This window comes from Microtus pennsylvanicus, chromosome 4 (assembly GCF_037038515.1).
Source record: "Microtus pennsylvanicus isolate mMicPen1 chromosome 4, mMicPen1.hap1, whole genome shotgun sequence".
Classification (NCBI taxonomy): domain Eukaryota; kingdom Metazoa; phylum Chordata; class Mammalia; order Rodentia; family Cricetidae; genus Microtus; species Microtus pennsylvanicus.
In genome coordinates, this window is record NC_134582.1 from 95,239,344 (window position 1) to 95,257,205 (window position 17,862).

At 41.7% G+C, this 17,862-nt stretch overlaps 1 protein-coding gene across 4 annotated transcripts in view; it reads right to left on the reverse strand.

Moving 5' to 3' along the window:
• Positions 1-17,862, reverse strand: part of Fars2 (phenylalanyl-tRNA synthetase 2, mitochondrial) — a 392,490-nt gene that overhangs the window by 243,642 nt on the left and 130,986 nt on the right. For all 4 annotated transcript variants that reach the window (XM_075969895.1, XM_075969897.1, XM_075969896.1 and 1 more), the window contains one exon: positions 17,093-17,224. In XM_075969895.1, the coding sequence (XP_075826010.1) occupies positions 17,093-17,224 (132 nt within the window). The remainder of the gene's footprint in view (positions 1-17,092; positions 17,225-17,862) is intronic.

A 17,862-nucleotide genomic window follows, 5' to 3' on the forward strand; every position in this document is an offset into this window, starting at 1 on the left:
GGCTAAATGGATAGAAATCCCACATCACTGTACATTCCAAAATGAAGCATTAACCATGAGAGCATCATCCTTAACGATCTGTCTTAAGAAAAATCTACAAGGATTTTATATGAGCCCAGTGCTATTGAGACAAATGTCTCTATATGCTCAGATGCAGATTAGGGTCCCCAATGAAACTGCAACTAGCCATTTCTCCATGAATCATGAAAAACAAGCAATGTGCTCCAAATCTCCAACACTTATGACAGTTAAAGAACCATCATACTGACTTACTTGAGAATTAAATACTAAGTAGAACATGTTTCTTGGAGACAGGAATAATTGAATTTTCATAAAACATAATGCAATGTTTGTTCATTCTATGTAAACATATACAGATTGCAAGCAAGGCTAGATTAATTCCTTCAAAGCACACTAGATTTCTACAAACATAATGAAGCTGTCTGAGGTAATAAAGCCTTAGAAGTCAACATTTGATGACTTTTTCATTTATTTCTGTATACCTGAAGTGGCGAGATAAAAATGAGACAAAAATACAGGACTTTTAAATGTAAATTAATACAAACTCTTCCAAAAAATACACGAAAAGCTCAGGATAAAAGCAAACTACATATGCAAACACAGAGGTGAGCGATGGCCTAAGAAGCCCTTAAGTTCTTACAGCACCTACAATCAAATCAGAACATTAAGTCTCCATCAGAGAAGCCAACCTTTCCCAAATCCTTCTAGAAAAGACAATGAGGACAAAATGGAAATGTGGAAGGCATCGTGAACTTGGAAAGACAATGACTGAAGCTGCTTCCAAAAGGCACAGAACCGCTCTCTGCTGTGCCCCGTATCACCACTGTAAGTGCCGCTGACAAGGAGTCCAGTGCACAGTCTTCACAGCGTTCGGCTCAGACAACTGACCATAGAGCAAGCTAGGTTGGTTTTAATTCAATTATGCAATTTAAAGTTCCAGGACTCAAAGAAATGGAGCTGTTCACAGACATGTTCAGATCAGCTTGGGGCATGTGTGCTATCCAGCTAATGCAGATCACCCATCCACGAACAGCGCCCTCCAGGAGGCAGCCATACCCAGACAACCTGTCCAAGGAGAGCTAGAACAATAGTCTGGAAGAGAGAGGAGCCAACTAGGCAACATGTGTTTCCATCAGGGTACACCCAAGTTCTGTGCAGGTCACAGCCACTGCGAATCCGTAGAATTCTGTGTGGGAAGTAAATTTTATGATACTTTAGAAAGTTCAGGGAGGAATTGGTCTCCAATGACTCCTCAGTCTAAAAACAAAAACTCAGCAAAGACAAAACTGCTGTGCTCACCAGTACTCTTGGGACTTAGGAAACAGAATGAGAAGAGGTGCAAACAGAGACTCTGCTTTGGTTTCCCAGCTGCCCAGACCTGAATAATCTCACAAAAATTCTATTAATTACAGAACTGTTTGGCCAATAGCATAGGCATATTCCTAGCTAGCTCTTATATCATAAATTAACACATTTCTATTAATCTATGTATCACTAAGAGGCTGGGGCTTACCAGTAATGTTCTGGCGTCTTTCTTCTTCAGTGATTACATGGCCTCTCCCTAACTCTGCCTTCTTTCTTCCTCTATCTTGGCTTGGATTTCCTGCCTTGCTATATTCTGCCCTGACATAGGCCAAAGCAGCTTCTTTATTAACCAATGGTAACAAAACATATTTACAGCATATAGAGGGGAATCCCACGTCAAAGAGGTGTGTACCTTATGTGGTTCTAGAGCAGAATACTGCCCGAAAGCCCTATGTGTTCATTATTCTTGGGAAAGTCGCAACTGAAACTAAATTATTCTTCAATCTGTATTTTATTATCATGCCCAGACTGTTGTCAATTTGCATTGTTTCCTTTAAGACACTGGCACTTTGTTTCCCTGTCTCCCCATTGTCACTTTCACCCATGTACTACCATGTACTACCATTTGGTCTTCTATCCTTTGAAGGGGTGGTTATACTCATACCATAACAAACCTACTGCCAACATCAATCTTACTTCATTGTCTCTCTACCCAAGTTCTCTCAGTTGATGGCTACTACCAGTAGAATGATATGTATAGGCTTTGCTTTGCATGCCAAGCCCTTCAAACACTGATCCTAGGGCTGAATAGATGGCTCAGTGGTTAAGTGAACACCCATACAGCAGCTCACAACCATCTCTAACTCCAGTTTCAGAGGATCAAATCCCTCTTCTGACCTCCATGGGCACCATGCATGAGCATGGTGCACAGATATTCAGACATTTATGCAGGCAAAATACCCATACAATAAGTAAAATTTATATTGAAAAGCAAAAATGAAGAACTCTGACCCTGTTTAGATGTTGTCCTCCTTAACATACTCCCCATACCTGTAGGTATACCCTAACAGGTCCTATGCATCAGTTACTCTAGAACATGTACAACTGCCTTCCACTCCTGATAATACTCTGCACAGGGAGAAGATCTGTGTATCAGACCTACACCAACAGTTATTCAACCTTGCTGCTCACCCTCAAGCCTCTAATCCAACAAAAGATGACTTTATACAACCTCTCCAGTAGCCAGTTTCTGTTTCAATTATTCCTACAGAAACATGGGCACTGTGGCTTCCTCATCATTCTCGCTCCTGAACTGTCTATATCTCAGAGGGAGATACTTCCCCTTCCCTGTGCCCAACACCTAGCACAGAGCCTGCCACACATCATTTCCAACACTGAGAACTAATAAACATCACTGTGTGCGTGCATGTGTAGAGACACCTAATGATACCACAATCCTAAAATGCCAATTAAAAGTCATAATTTTAAGACATAGCAAAAATTATGCCTTGTGACAATTCTTCACCCCCTCCCCTTAAGCATAACATGACCATTCCATGATGTTGTTGCTTCTAGCCTAAATTACAGAAATGAATACTGAAAAAAAGACAGAAGAAAATATCTTAGTAGATTGTGTTTATCCTTGCAGTACCATAAATAATTCCTAAACCTCTAAAATTGCCTTTTTGCAGGGGAGAAAATAAAATTTAGCTACTGGGAGCACATCACGCCCGCCTGCAAAGCTGCTGAGATCCCATAAAGCAAGGGCTCCATAAATACTTTACATACAATTCAATTATACGAGCATTCTAGTTTTTCTATTTTGTTTTATCTCTGAGAATTTCTTTAAAGAGTAAAAAGAAACCTCCTTAGCCGGCCATATAACCAAACCTTTCTGGCCTACAATTTTCCACATGATAATACAGAACAGACTGTGAGGCCCAGTTGACATTTAAAAACTCGGGGCTGTTTAGAAGCCCACACTCTAGAACTGGAGCGTTTAAAGGAAATTTAGACACACTGTCTTAGGCCACGCATTTGTCAGTGAAGAAATTCAGACTCACATGACTTGCCCAAGAGAGCAGCCAGGACACCAAGCCCTTAGACTCTCACAATCAGAACCACGCAGAGCAGCTAATGGCACAAGGAGGGTACACTTGGAAAAACAGGTCCCCTTTCTTCCCACTATTCTGCTTCTATGAACCTAGAGGGGAAAAGACCCTACCAATTACCATGAGGGGCAAGAGGCCCCTCTAGTCTATCCTACCATTCGTTCTGGATTTGTGTACAGGCACTAATGACGTGTTAGGCACTGACCCAGGGCTCAAAATATCACAACAATCAAAAGCAAAACTTATCCTGCTCTCATAAAGCAACTATTCTACTGATTTCTGAGTCTTCTACCTGCGAATGGTGAAATTCAGATACTGAAGAGGATTATTCCAGAAACACACCATGTTAGCCAACATTCTATCACTGTCACGGAATACTTGATGTAATCAAATTAGAAAGAACAAAAATTTATTTTGGCAGCTTGAACTCACTTGGCAAAGGAAGCTACTAGAGCCCAACATCCTCTTCAAAGGCATGCTCACAATGACCTGAAAACCCCTGTAGGCTCCACCTTCTCAAAGGTCCACCATCTCCTAATTATACCCGGGTCCTAGTATATACTAATCTCTAAGGAATGCTTACCCCAAACCTAGCACATCCTCCTTGTTAGTAGCTTGTGAAAACGTCTGAGGGTGCAACTCTCCACATAAACTGCACTGCTAACTCCTGTCTAGTTCACAGAACCAAAACTATACCTCATGCTGAGACAGTATTTCAGTGACTGCTGTACAGTGAGAAGGAAGTAGAAAAACTCCCGCCCTTTTCAACCATCCTTTCCACTAAACTAAAGAAGAAAGCAAGGTAGAAATGCCTAGGAAGAAAATGAGTAAGGTCTCCTGGACTTCCTGTGAAATGAAATTGGAGGAGAGAATCTCAAGATCTCAGTCAGCTGAAAATGAACGTACAATACAACCACCAAGTACATTTTGTGACTCAGTAATGGCATTGGACAAAAAAACGGTACAAAGTCTCAAGGCATGCAACAACCACCAGGCATCTGGGGGGCAGGGCTTTAGGCTTGGCAGCTGGACTAAGAAGAACTATATGAGCCTTTCAGTGTTAAAAAAACAGCAGGAGGAATGTACCCTTAATCCAGCAGCTGCAAAGTGCTAGCCTGTCTTCCTACCACAGCTGCTAATATCCTATTGGCCAAAGCAGTCAAGAAGGTGAGCACCAAATCAGCAGGACAGAGAAATATGCTCCTCCCACAGCAGAAAATGCTTCCAAGCCCCAGGGCAACATGAGTGGACAAAGGAAGGAGTAGATGGTTGGATGAAATTATAGCTTGGAGCAATCTAAACTGGCCAGATGTACAGACTTCTGACCGGTACTTCCCAGTCTACTTCATCCATTTGTGAACATGGGAAAGAGTGGGGAGGCAGTTACTTTATACAGTCACCAAATATACAAAACTTTAGGTGAAGAAAATAAGAATTCTGCATGGGTTCTTTTCTCCATTTCCCAAGCGAACAGTGTGCAAAAACTCACTGCCAACATTGGGCATGCAGCACACAGCAGAACTGCTGCTAAAGCTCATGCCCCAGGATGAAGCCAGAGTGGGAACCTTCTCTTTTACACTAGCAAGACAAACACTGGAGGGTGAACAGGATTAAAGACAGGATTAGGGAGCATTAAAAACTCTACTAGGCAAGACATCCAACCCTCTGCAAAAGACATAATGGAAACCTTAGACATGCTCCAAGCTACATTTCCTAATCAAGCAAGAGCACTCTAAAACATACCATCACAACCAGGAGAAACTGTCACAGAGTGACAAAGTGGGACCAAATCTGACAGAACCCTGTGAGACAGAGGTGGATGCCAGAGAGGATTGACTATGTTGAATCCCAGTGTTGAGACATGAATGATACGACAATAGCATGAGAGACACAAAGCTACCCAGGCTAAGCATGACAAGCCCAGGAGCAATCTGCATGGAGTCTGTCAGTTTCCAGCCACTCAAGTTCCTGGAGAGGGATTTCTTTAAAGAATGATTGCAATATAAAGAAAACTAAAACTACTCAAGGGAGACCTATATGCATTTTATATATACATATACATATACATATATATATATATATATGTCTGTGTGTATTACTTTTATAAACTAGCAACTAAAAAGAAAGTCACAAACCTGTGATATTATAATACATAAAATAACAAGTGAATAATATCTAATACAAATGTAAAAAGCATATCAATCAGTTTAGAAAAATGGGGGCTGGAGAGATGGCTCAGCGGTTAAGAGCATTGCGTGCTCTTCCAAAGGATCTGAGTTCGATTCCCAGCAACCACATGGTGGCTCACAACCATCTGTAATAAGGTCTGGTGCCCTCTTCTAGCAGGCATATATGCAAACAGAATATTGTATCCATAATAAATAAATAAATATTTTAAAAAAGAAAAAAAGAAATGGAAGATAAACCCCAGTTGAAAATGAAGAGAAAAACTATAAACATCAAACAAACTCTGTGAATGCACTCAGCCATATTCCGGATCAGGAAACTGAGGAGCCCAGTGAGCTATTTCACTCCAGACAGGTGAAGCAAAACAGGGTCAAGTGGTGAAGGTGACAGTAGCAAGGAGGGCCTTCAAATGCAGTCCCCAGGCATTACAAAACAGGCAAACTACATTAGCTAACAATCTAGTAACCACACACACACACACACACACACACACAAAACCACAAGAAAAACCCTGAAGATGTTGGTGAAAACTGATTTTGCAATTAAAACTCTGGCTTGTGCATCCCTGAAGACAGAGTGTTTTCAGCATGCACAATCAAAACCACAAACAATCAGTATGCTTTAAGAAGAGACAAACTATGGCGTATACAGCAAGTGAAATTACACAGTGTAAAACAAACGCACCACAGTGACACACAACTAGACATGGTGTTACTCCACTGCTAAATGTACAACCAGGTTAATGTACTGTGAAAACTCTATGAAATCCAAGGTAGTAACAAAATACAAAATATTGCTTAATGGCAGGAAGGGGAGGAGAAAAGGAGTGAAGACTCTGTCACCGAGCGAAATCCAGGTATTTCCAACAGAGCTTAAATTAAAAGTCTACTTGAGAAAAGAGAATAAAAAGAAACCATGAAGATTTCCTAGTAACCTTTCAAGTGGCATCAGAAAATCTGCTGACAGAAACTACTGGAAGCATCTTCATCCCACTAGTGACAAGAAAATGTCTTCACCATTTTAAGACTGAGAGTAAATAACTGAGCATGCTCAGTGCTGCCCACGAGCACGGTTGGAACATAAACACTGCCAAACACCACAAGAGCTTTCTCTTTGCATGTATTTGCCATGTGCAGCACAGATAAAAGAGCTACAGATTGTACTTACATGAACTCACCCCAGACACATACTAAAGAGTGCTCTAGGGCACATGAATAAAGACTGCTTTCAACAGCCCACTGATAAGGAAGTAGCCAGAAAGAAGTGACCATAATGCCTTGTGATTATTAACAAAGATCATATTCAGCAATGAAAGATATTCATGCCATGTTCACTATGAACAAACCAGGATAATATTCAAAGAGTGATTCAACTTTTATGAAATATGTGATTCCATATAGAGGCATGTGAAAATTATACTTATTTATGTGCTTAAGATTTTGACATTTGGTTTAGGTGACCATGGAATTAACTTTTAGTCTCTTCTTTATACTTTATTTTTTTCAGTTATTGCAGAATGCTTTTATACCAGAAAAGCTGGTTACCTGTTTCAAAAAGGGAGAAATACAATGTCCATATTTGAACAGACCTCTATAAACAGACAGTCTGAAAATACACAAGAACAAATAAGTGCACACAGGACTGATATGTGGGCTTTGTGGAAGAGCAGCAAGAGGGCCAAGACTCAGAGCAGGCAGAGGATTGAAAGAGGTGAAAGAAAGGGATGGGAAGGTGGTTGTCAGACTGAACTCAGACAGCCTCAGAAGTACACTAGTCTGAATCCTGATTAATAACGCTGAGATATTCAGTATTCAAGAGGCACCAATACAACCACATGCTTCCATAGTACTCACATGCTTGTGTCATGTAACTGTCCTTTCACCTGGATCATCTGCACAGTCTCACCTGCAGGTCACTTCAGGGAACCTCTCCCTCAGATTAAAAGCAAAAGCTCTAGGCATGTACACAAAACAGTGAGCAGAGGACTCCAGGAAGGAAGCAAGTGTAGTAATAAGAAGCGGCGGCGGGGCTGCGTCCCCAACACCCCAGCCGCCTGCTCGGCTAGCTTATGCCCCGAAATAATTACACAGACACTGTATTCTTTTAATCACTGCTTGGCCCTTTAGCTCTAGCCCTTACTGGCTAATTCTGATATCCCGATCAACCCATCTCTAATAATCTGTGAGCACTGGTCTTACCGGGAAGATTCTAGCCTAAGTCCATCCTGGGTCGGAGCTGGGGCATGGCATCTCTGTGAGGCGTCTGCTCCGGAGAGGAGAGCTGTGGAGTGTGAGCTCACTTCCTCTTCCTTCCAGCGTTCTGTTCTGTTTACTCCTCCCACCTATCTTCTAACCAATGAGGACCAAGCAGTTTCTTTTTATTTAACCAATGACCTTCCTCCATCAAGCAAGCACAGGGGTCAATTATGAAGGCAGGTCAAAACTTGACAATAGGATCCACAGCAAGCATTTCTTCATTGTTCTCTCTCCCTCCCTCCCTCCCTCTCTCTCTCTCTCTCTCTCTCTCTCTCTCTCTCTCTCTCTCTCTCTCTCTCTCTCTCTGCTATTTTTCCTCTAAAGGTGATTTCCAGTTGCAGACTGACAGATGTCATGGGCGAGTCACATTTGAGAGAGACCTGTGTCTGTATGTAGACAAAGCGTTTACATGAATTGGACAGAGATTATCCCTCACGGACGGTCAGGAAGCAGATGCTCTAAGTCTACATGTGTAGAAAACTCTAATCTTAAGTGTCAGTCAAAAGCCTATGCAGCACACACTCAAACCTGTATAGCAAATGTCGAGTAGAATGTGAGTCTTGCTCCGAGGTTTCAGACTAATCTCCAAAGTACTCAAATCAACACTGCAGAGACACTGAGACATGAATCACTGTGCACAGAAGCACACCCAAAGTTCTTCACCTATTAAAATCCCAACCGTCGTCACAGGATTATAACCGAACAAGAACGTACATAAGTCCCTTTCATAACATCCTCACATAATATAAAACTAGTGCAAAGAACCAGGAAGCTGAGATCCATTCCACACAGACATCTGTCTCAAGATGAGCCAGGTGTTGAAATTATCAGTTATTATCTTAAAGTGACTGTTGTAGTTTTGCTCTCAGAAGAAATAATTTCGTAAGAATGAAAACACAGGCATTCTAAGCAGAAAATGGAAACTGTGAAATACAAGCAAATGTCAATTACAAAGGAACAAACACATTATGGAAGAAAGCTACTTGATGACCAGGGCAACAGAAGTGAGATAACAGAGGGCACGGCCAGTGAACATGAGGTTATTCCATGAGTTTTACCAGATCGGAAAGACAGAGAAAAGAAAACAGGAGGAAAGAGGAGAGGAGGGCATAGGGAAAGGGAGGGGGAATTAGGGAGGGCGGGAGAGAGGAGAGGAGAGGAAAGGAGGGGAGGGGAGAAGAGGGGAGGGGAGGGGAGAGGAGGGGAGGGGAGGGGAGGGGAGGGGAGAGGAGGGGAGGGGAGGGGAGGGGAGGGGAGGGGAGGGGAGGGGAGGGGAGGAGAGGAGAGGAGAGGAGAGGAGAGGAGAGGAGAGGAGAGGAGAGGAGAGGAGAGGAGAGGAGAGGAGAGGAGAGGAGAGGAGAGGATCCAAGGGTTAAGAGCACCAGCAGTTCATCCAGGACCCAGATTAGGTTCCCAGCACCAACATACATGATGGTTTAAAACCATCTTGCATTCTAGTTCCAGAGAATCTGAAACCCTCTTTGTTCTCTGCAGACAGCAGGCATGCAACTGATGAACTAACACACATACAATCAAACTCTCATACATTAAAAAAATAATAATATTTTTTTGTAAAATAAAAGGGGTCTCTGTGGGGGAACAAAGAGGAAAAGATTGTCATGTAAATTCAAAGAAAACTATATCTAAAAACATGAAAATCACATTTCTGAAAATCAAGAAGGCAAAAAATAAAAACCTTAAAACTAGCTTAAGAAAATAACAGAAAACACATAGATATAGACAAACAATTATTAGGCAAATGAAATTGTTGTGCTTTTCATATAACCATAGGTAAAAACAGCAACATTTTTAAATTGCTAAGAGAAAGGACAGAGCCATCAATCCATGAATCTATATTCATTAAAAATATTGTTCAGATAAAGAGGAAAGGTGTGCTCAGATAAAACACACCTTTATCATCAGTCTGTAAGAAATGCCAAGGGAAAAGAGCTAGAAAGAATTAAATACATGTTGAATGATGAGGTTTTCCATGGAGCCAGGAATAATAAATGTAAATATAATAATAAAAAGGTAATTGAATAGGGATGTACATCATTTTAATACAAATAAACTTTAATAAAGAATTACCACAGAGGAAGGTCTCACAAGGATGAAAGGAGAAACTCCTCTGCAAAACACACCAAACGCACAAATATACACACCTATAACAATACCAAAAAACATGAGGAAAAGTTGACAGAATTAAAGGACATAGTATAGAACTCCATAATCACAGCAGAAGACATTTTTCACAGCACTAATAGAATACTAAGAGAAGAAAATTAGCAGGCACTGAAAAGGTAAACAATACTAGGCAATTATTTGGATGTTACTGACACAGAAAATTCTATTATGGATTTCTTTTCAAAAAGAGAACCATGTCCACCCAAAGACTTATACACAAATATTTATAGCAACTTCATACTTAACTGCCTCAAACTGGGAGCAATCCAAATATCCATCAAAAAGAAAATGAATGGGTAGGCAGACTGAAGTGTAGCTATACAACAGAATAGTATTCAAAGTGAAAGGCAATGAACTGATATAGGAATGACTGACACATAGCAGAAGGAAAACTCAAAACTGCTATATGATAAGGGAAGAAGCCACATATAAAGAATACATACTGACCATATGACATTTACAGAACATAATAAATGAAAGGATGAAACAGCAGAAGCTATCAGTGGTATCTTGATTGGATGTGGAGCACAAAAAGGTCAAGAGCAAACATGCTGTTGATGAAAATATTATTCATCTTCACTGCGATTATGACATAATCTTCACCAAAATTAGGGGAATATTTGGCTTATCCCAAACACAGCATTTTCAAAGCATTGTGGTACTCACAGTTTGGGAGGTAACAGGTTATCAGTTCATGGTTAGCTGGCTTGGTGTTTTACGCTAGGAATGCAGTAGCATACCACGATAAGAACATGCGGCCAAGTACACTACTCACATCATAGAGGTCAGAAACAGGAAGAAGCCTAAATCCCCTTTAAGGGAATGCCCCCAATGACCTGACTTCCTTCCAATACACTCCATATCTAATAGCACCAGCCTGAGGACCGGTCCTTGAATACATGAGCTCTAGGGTATAATCTGGATCCAAAGTACTATGCTGTAAGTTTTTGCAAGGAAAGGGCACTCTTTATTATTTCTGTAACCTCCTGATCTAATACCCTGCCTAGCATTCTTTAAAATGCTAACTATTAAACAGCATGTCAAGTGTACCTAACAAGCCAAGGCTATACCAAGGCTAATGACCTTTAAAAGCTGATTCACTTAAATCACTGACCTAACATTAAACCACACAGAGACTGCATAGGTGAGCTATCAAAGAGAAACAGACAAGAAAAAGCCTCACATTAACACAGGGAAAGCACAAGAGGAAGACCAACTGGGGAGCAGCAGTGATGCCAAAGATAACCCCTGGGAAACAGGAACCTGATTTATCCTGAGACACATTTGCAACCTCTACATCATATGTTCCATTCTGAGCCTTTCCTGATAATCTTTCTAAGCCTTCCTCTCCTCTTTCACTGTGCCTATTACTCATTCCTCTGTTACAAATACCACATGGTACCATTATCGTTTTTATGTCTATGTGTCATGACAGCCTCAAAGGGACAATATTGATTCTATTCCCTATTAGCCTTAGGAAGACTGTAAGAAAAACTTCATACACAAACAGGCAAACAATAATTGTATAGCACTAGAAACTGATAATGAATGGATTTACAAAGGTTTCCCTAGAGCCCATTTTACAATTCAACAAGGAGGCAAGGAAACTGTATGTCAAGAGTTCTCTAAAGGAACACGACTGATACAATGAATATGCATATTAAAAGGGGATCTATTAGAGTGACTTACAGGCCAACAATCACTGTCTCTTGACAGAAAGGCCAAGAACCTCGCAGTTGTTTGGCACATGAGGCTGGATATCTCAGCTGGTCTTCAGACTATGCTGGAATCTAGAAGTAGGATCTAACCCCATTGAAAAATACTCAGCAAGGATATAGATGAATTCTCCAGTGACAGTGAGAGCAAGCAGGTAAAAATAGAAAGCTCCCTTCTCCCATGTCCTTTTGTGTGGACATCCACAAGCAGATATAGCCGAGATTTAGGATGGGTCTTGTTATGGATATTGGCCAGGAAAGAAACTAAACAAGAGATTAGATTCAGAGTTCTTGTTTTGGAAAGAAAAAAAAAAGGGGGGGGGGATGCTATAGGATAATGCTCTTGTACACTGTAAAGATTTGAGATTAGTAGTATTTTAATAAAACACTGTTTGGGCAGTAGCCAGGCAGAAAGTATAGGTGGGGTGACCAGACTAAGAGAATTCTGGAAAGAAGAAAGGCAGAGAGTCAGTCACCAGACAGATGCAGAGGAAGCAAGATGAGAATGCCTTACTGAGAAAAGGAACTAAGCCTTGTGGCTAACTATAGACCAGAATTATGGGTTAATAAAGCTGTAAGAGCTAGTTAATAATAAGCCTGAGATAATAGATCAAGCAGTTTATAATTAATATAAGCCTCTGTATGTTTCTTTGGGAGTGAACAGCTGTGAAACCAGGCAGGACATCTAAAGGGTCTCCTGGCTTGAAGTAATCCAGATTTAAAGTGGGCCACCCCACCTCAAATGAGCCAATCAATGAAATCTCTCACAGGTGTACCCAACAGCCTAGGTTCTAATTGATTCCAGACGTGGTCATGCTGACAAGCACAATTAGCCACCAGAGACACAGATTCAGTATTTTAAGTTACTTTCTACCATAGACCTTTCTCTCTGCCTTGGTCTATGTATAATCTTCAGAACTTCACAAGGCGTCAATGAATGAGAAATTCCTTCCTGGCACAATCATATCCAGTCATCATCCCTTGATGATGCCTTTAGATGTTTGCATCCCATACCCCTTACGAATAGAGAGAATTAGCCTGAGTCATCCCAGCGGGGAAACTGTGTAGTACTGGGACATGACTCAATATTATCCTCAAAGCACCAGAGGGTATGAGGTGATTGACCAAATCATCAGGAGAATAGACCACACTCACATCACAATTACTAAGTCTAGGAGCCTGAACGTCACAGTGAATATATAGAATACAAGGAAGACGAGAAAAGATACAATTCTGTGAGGCACTTGGAAAACACATGCTCTAGATATAAAAACATGTATAGCAAGGCCAACTGCAGTGTGCATGTACATTAGCAAGCTCATCTCATGCTTTAAGAATATGCACTGTAGGCCTGCCTGTTATCTGGGGTAGAGACAGTGGCCAGAGGACCACTGCCACCACCAGGCAGTACAGGCAGGGTGCCACTATAATGAGTAAATGTCTGGTAGAAAGAAAGAAAAGCAAGCAGAGCAGTTCATGTGCTGTGAAGAGAGGCAGAACTGGAGACATGACAGTGGTGGAGAACAGGCTGATGCGAGAGGACTGCAGTGACACCTGAGGTCATAGAATATCTGGACCTGTGTTGCCACCACAGCCATGTCTGGAACCATGGCCCTACTGCAGCTGGGGTCCGTGTTGAGATCCCAGTCCTTGTTACCAGCAAAGGCCATGCAGATGCCAGAGGTCTGGACTGCTGCCTAAAGTCACGTTGACAATCTAGGGCCATGATGAACTAACTTGTTCTGGGAGAGCTGGCTATGCTCCTCCCTGGCCTCAAGAGGCAGGGAAGTTGGCCCTGCCCTTCACCTAAGAGGGGCAGTGCTAGCAGGGGTCTTGGCTGACCAACTCAGCTACCACCCAGGCCTATCATCCAGGATTTTGAGTTGGCTCACTCCAACTTCTACCTCTCTATGACCTGCTGGAGTATATGACGGAACCAGTTCTGTTCAGCTATAACCACTAATCTCCATTACTCAGGACAACAGCAAGAATATTTATCCAAGAGGGGTTTTGTGAGGGTCCAGTATTGACACTGTACCAGAAGACAGGCTCTGAACCAGACAATTTCTTGCAATGAACATTTGCAAGTAAAGCAGATCAGGCAAAAGGGTATACTGTGCAACACACAGCAGCTCCCAAGGCCACCTTAACAAAGGATTTGTGATGGAGAGGGAGGCAAGATGGAGGAGCAAAGTGGGCTTATGCTTTCTTTTGTGGGGGAGAATACAAGGGTAGAAGGTGTACATGGAAGGCCCAGCAGTGAGTGGGATTTGGACGCTTGATGTGAAATTCCCAAAAGAATCAACAGAAAAACTATATTAAGAAAAAGAATATGCACTATATCATAGATGACATACAAGGTAGCAGAGCCCTTCTTCTAAGGGAGCTGATTACAAAACAAGTGAAAATGTGTGCTCCATCTGTTCCATTAGTATCCATTCTTCATTTCATGTTAGGAAAAACTGGTTGTTCCAAATCAATTTTTGACCTCTGCAAAATCACGCACTTCCCTATTTGGGTAGCATAACCTGGTGGCTCTCTTAGTTTGATTACTATTGCTGTGACAATGACCACGACAACATGCAACCTGGAAAGAAAAGGTTTATTTCATTTTATAATTTGCAATCCTTCATAAAGAGAAGTCAGCATAAGAACTCAGGGCAGAAACCTGGAGGCAGGAACTGAAGCCGAGATAATGGAGGAATTCTACCTGCTAGCTTGCTCTTCTTGGCTTGTTCAGTTTGCTTTCCTACACAACCCAGGACTACCAGTGAACTTTGCTTTCCCACACCAATCTTCATCAAGAAAATGCCCCTCAGCCTTGCCTACAGGTCAATCTGATGGATGCATTTTCACAATTGAGGTCCCACTTCCCAGACAACTAGCTTGTGTCAAGTTGAAAAATAAACCACCACGACAGTGGTTAAGTACTAGAAGCTAACTATTTGATCAGATTCTCCTGTCACAGACAAAATAAAAAATGGGGATTATGGCAAAATCTACCTCAGAATTTTGCCTGCATGTTTATAAAGGAGACAGCATAAAAAGCATATGTTCTGAAATAGTAGTGCATGATCAGGGCTCAGATGACATCTGCTACTAACCATTACTGCTTCATCATGGGCACCTTTGCTTTCTGGTGATCTAGGCACGCACCCAATCTTCTACAAGACCTAAAACTGGTACAGTATCATGATGTTGTTTCTAGTTTTCTCTTAAGCTAGGTGTGGTAGTGCACACCTGTAATCTCAGCATGCAGAAGACGAAGCAGGAGAAGCAGGAATTCAAAGTCCATCTATACAGTAAGTTTAAAGATCACATGGGCTACATGGGACCTGATTGTAAAAACACCAAAACAAAACAAAGTTCTCTCTTCCAGTTCTCTGTTGTGAGAGAAAGGACTGGAGAAATACAGAGCGGAAAGGAAAAGCAGAGACCAAGAAGCAAGAAAGGGAGAACACGTAGAAGGCAGGGAGACAGCATGGTGAAACAACAGGGATGCTGCATACACAGCCAGTCTTTTCGGGACGCCGATATTCAGGAAAATAAAATCACTTGTCAGTCAGCTTTTCACACATTTGAGAGCTGCCTATGAAGCCTTTGGCTATGTGCAGAGATCCACTCTCTGTAGAAGAAAAGCCAGGGGAAGCCTGGATAGATTCTGAGGCTCCCCTGGCTTCAAGTCATTTGCTGTCATCATCATCAGTAATCAATCATGAAATCACATATAAACATGGTACAACCATGAGCTTTGTTAACAGTAACGTTGCTGAGATGTGGCCACTGCCCTAAGCCATGCCAATTGCCGTTTCCCAGGACCTGGAGCACTTCGGGCTACTACAACCAGGTTGAAGACATCAAGCCTTAATTCAGCCTTAATTCGGCCTTAATTCAGATACACACAGTTATCTGATGAGTGAGTGACCTTGACTTAAAGACCCAAAACTCAACCTTCAGAAAAACCAAACATCAACATTTCCAGAATATGCATCTTTGGAAGAGCCATGTGTACAACCACTCATGGACAGCAGACTGATCAGTTCATTCTCCTTTACCCTGTATTTAATCCCCTTTCTCTCTTTCTCAACCATCCACTTCTTTAACCCATAAATATTCTACAGCCCTATTCTCAAGGAGGCAGATTAGAGATTGGAACTCCTGTCACCTCTTAGGAATGAATTCTTTTTATTTTTCAAAATTCATCATTTTAGTGATTTAGCAGATGAAGCAGGCCTCAGTAACAAGAATAAAAAGAGTGACCAGGCATTCAGCCTCTTATCCAAGGACAGTTCCAACACTCATACCACCTCCGTCTCCAGTCTCACCTCATCATGAACTGGTACCATGCCCTTAATCATAGTTTGTCCAACGGGAAATGACTTATTCTTGTCTACACTGAAAATGAGGGCTCTGTGCCCAATCCAAAATTGCCTTTTAAGACCACAAAGCAAATGCCCCTTTTCCAGGGCCAAAATGTAGATGGTAGGGGACATTGAGCAGACAAAAATCCACATCAGTACCTCTCTGTTTGGTGCTTCACTGATTAGTCTCTCAACATTCACCAAAAACATCAGACTCCACAATATATATCTACATGCATATACATATTTATTTTAGAGTGTTTGAGGCTGTTTCATGTATCACAGACGACTCTTGAATTCACAACGTGGCTGAAGATGTCCTTGAACTTCTGATATCCTGCCTCTCTGTTCACAGACCTACATCGCCATGTTTTAAGTAGTGCTAGAATTCAAATCCAGGGCTCAAGTTTGTTTAGAATTTAATTAGCTACATGTCTTTCCAGATTCTTTCACTTGATGGTAATACCTTTGCTGACAGAAGGGAGCAACTAGGTATCATGGGCCTGTGTGGTTTTATTTCATGCTGTAGTGTAGTTATAAAATCTCTCTTGAATTCTGGCTACTGAACTGAATGCAATAACAACAAAGGAGGATTATATATTAGCTTTATTCTTGAATAGCTGGGAAGACAAACTGCACTCATGTGACACATATATAAATAAATGCCTTTGGGGCAATTACAAAACCCTCCCCAATGCTCCCAACGAGTACAGAAGCCTAAGATCCAAATCTAGCTGCCAAGAGTTGACAAGTGGGATATCCAAAGATAAGACACATTTGCAAAACGAGGAGTGATGAGCACAGCATGAGACATGGGTCTCATGGGCATTCTTGGAGAGGTTGGTGATGCTGCCCATGGTGATGCAACTGCAGGTGATTATGCAAATGAGGTCAAATGAGAATAGGCAGGCCCTCCAGGAAACCTGTAAATGTAGTACAAGGTTCTTTCCTACCTGAATTGACCAGCTGCTGCTCCATCACTCCACAGCCAAGGACTTCAAGCCATTCTCCATGGAAGTTGATCTCCATCTCGAAGGAAGGATGGGTGAAGGGAAAGTAGCAATCCACCCACCGGACCTCCAGCCCTGCAGAAACCCAGAGGAAAGGCACACTGAGTCATAAGGTAGTCAGTCTACCCTTGCTTGGCATCAAATTTGCCTTTCAGTTACCTACACCAATTACAACATTCTAAATAAATCAAACAGCAAACACGATCATTTGCAATATGCTGGGGCAAGACAATAAATAATAAAACTTAGAAAAACTGGACATGTCTTTTCAAAAACAAACAAACAAGCAAACAAAAATCTTATGCCATTCCAGGACCCTCCAAAAGCAAATCAATCGGCTGTTGATTCACTGCAATCACAAAGTATTTTGTGGAAATTAGGCCTAGACCACGAAAAAGTAGGGGATTCTGGTGGTTTCTATAAGTGATAGTAGCACGTTAAGGTTAATTAAACTATACTTACACTAAACTGTCCTCCAAATGTATATATCAATGATGAAATAACAGTTCTGGAAGTCCTAAGTTCAACTGCAAAGGCCTAAGGCTGGCATGCAAAGCAAACAGAGAGTGAATCAATTCCCTGCTGCAGAGTCTCCTTTCTGGGTGTATGATGAGACTGCTGACTTGAAATCCATCGTGCTGATGCCAGTCAGTGCTCTTGCTAAGCCCAGAGCTGCTCTGGGATACTTGTACACTTTGTGAAGATATCCTGCT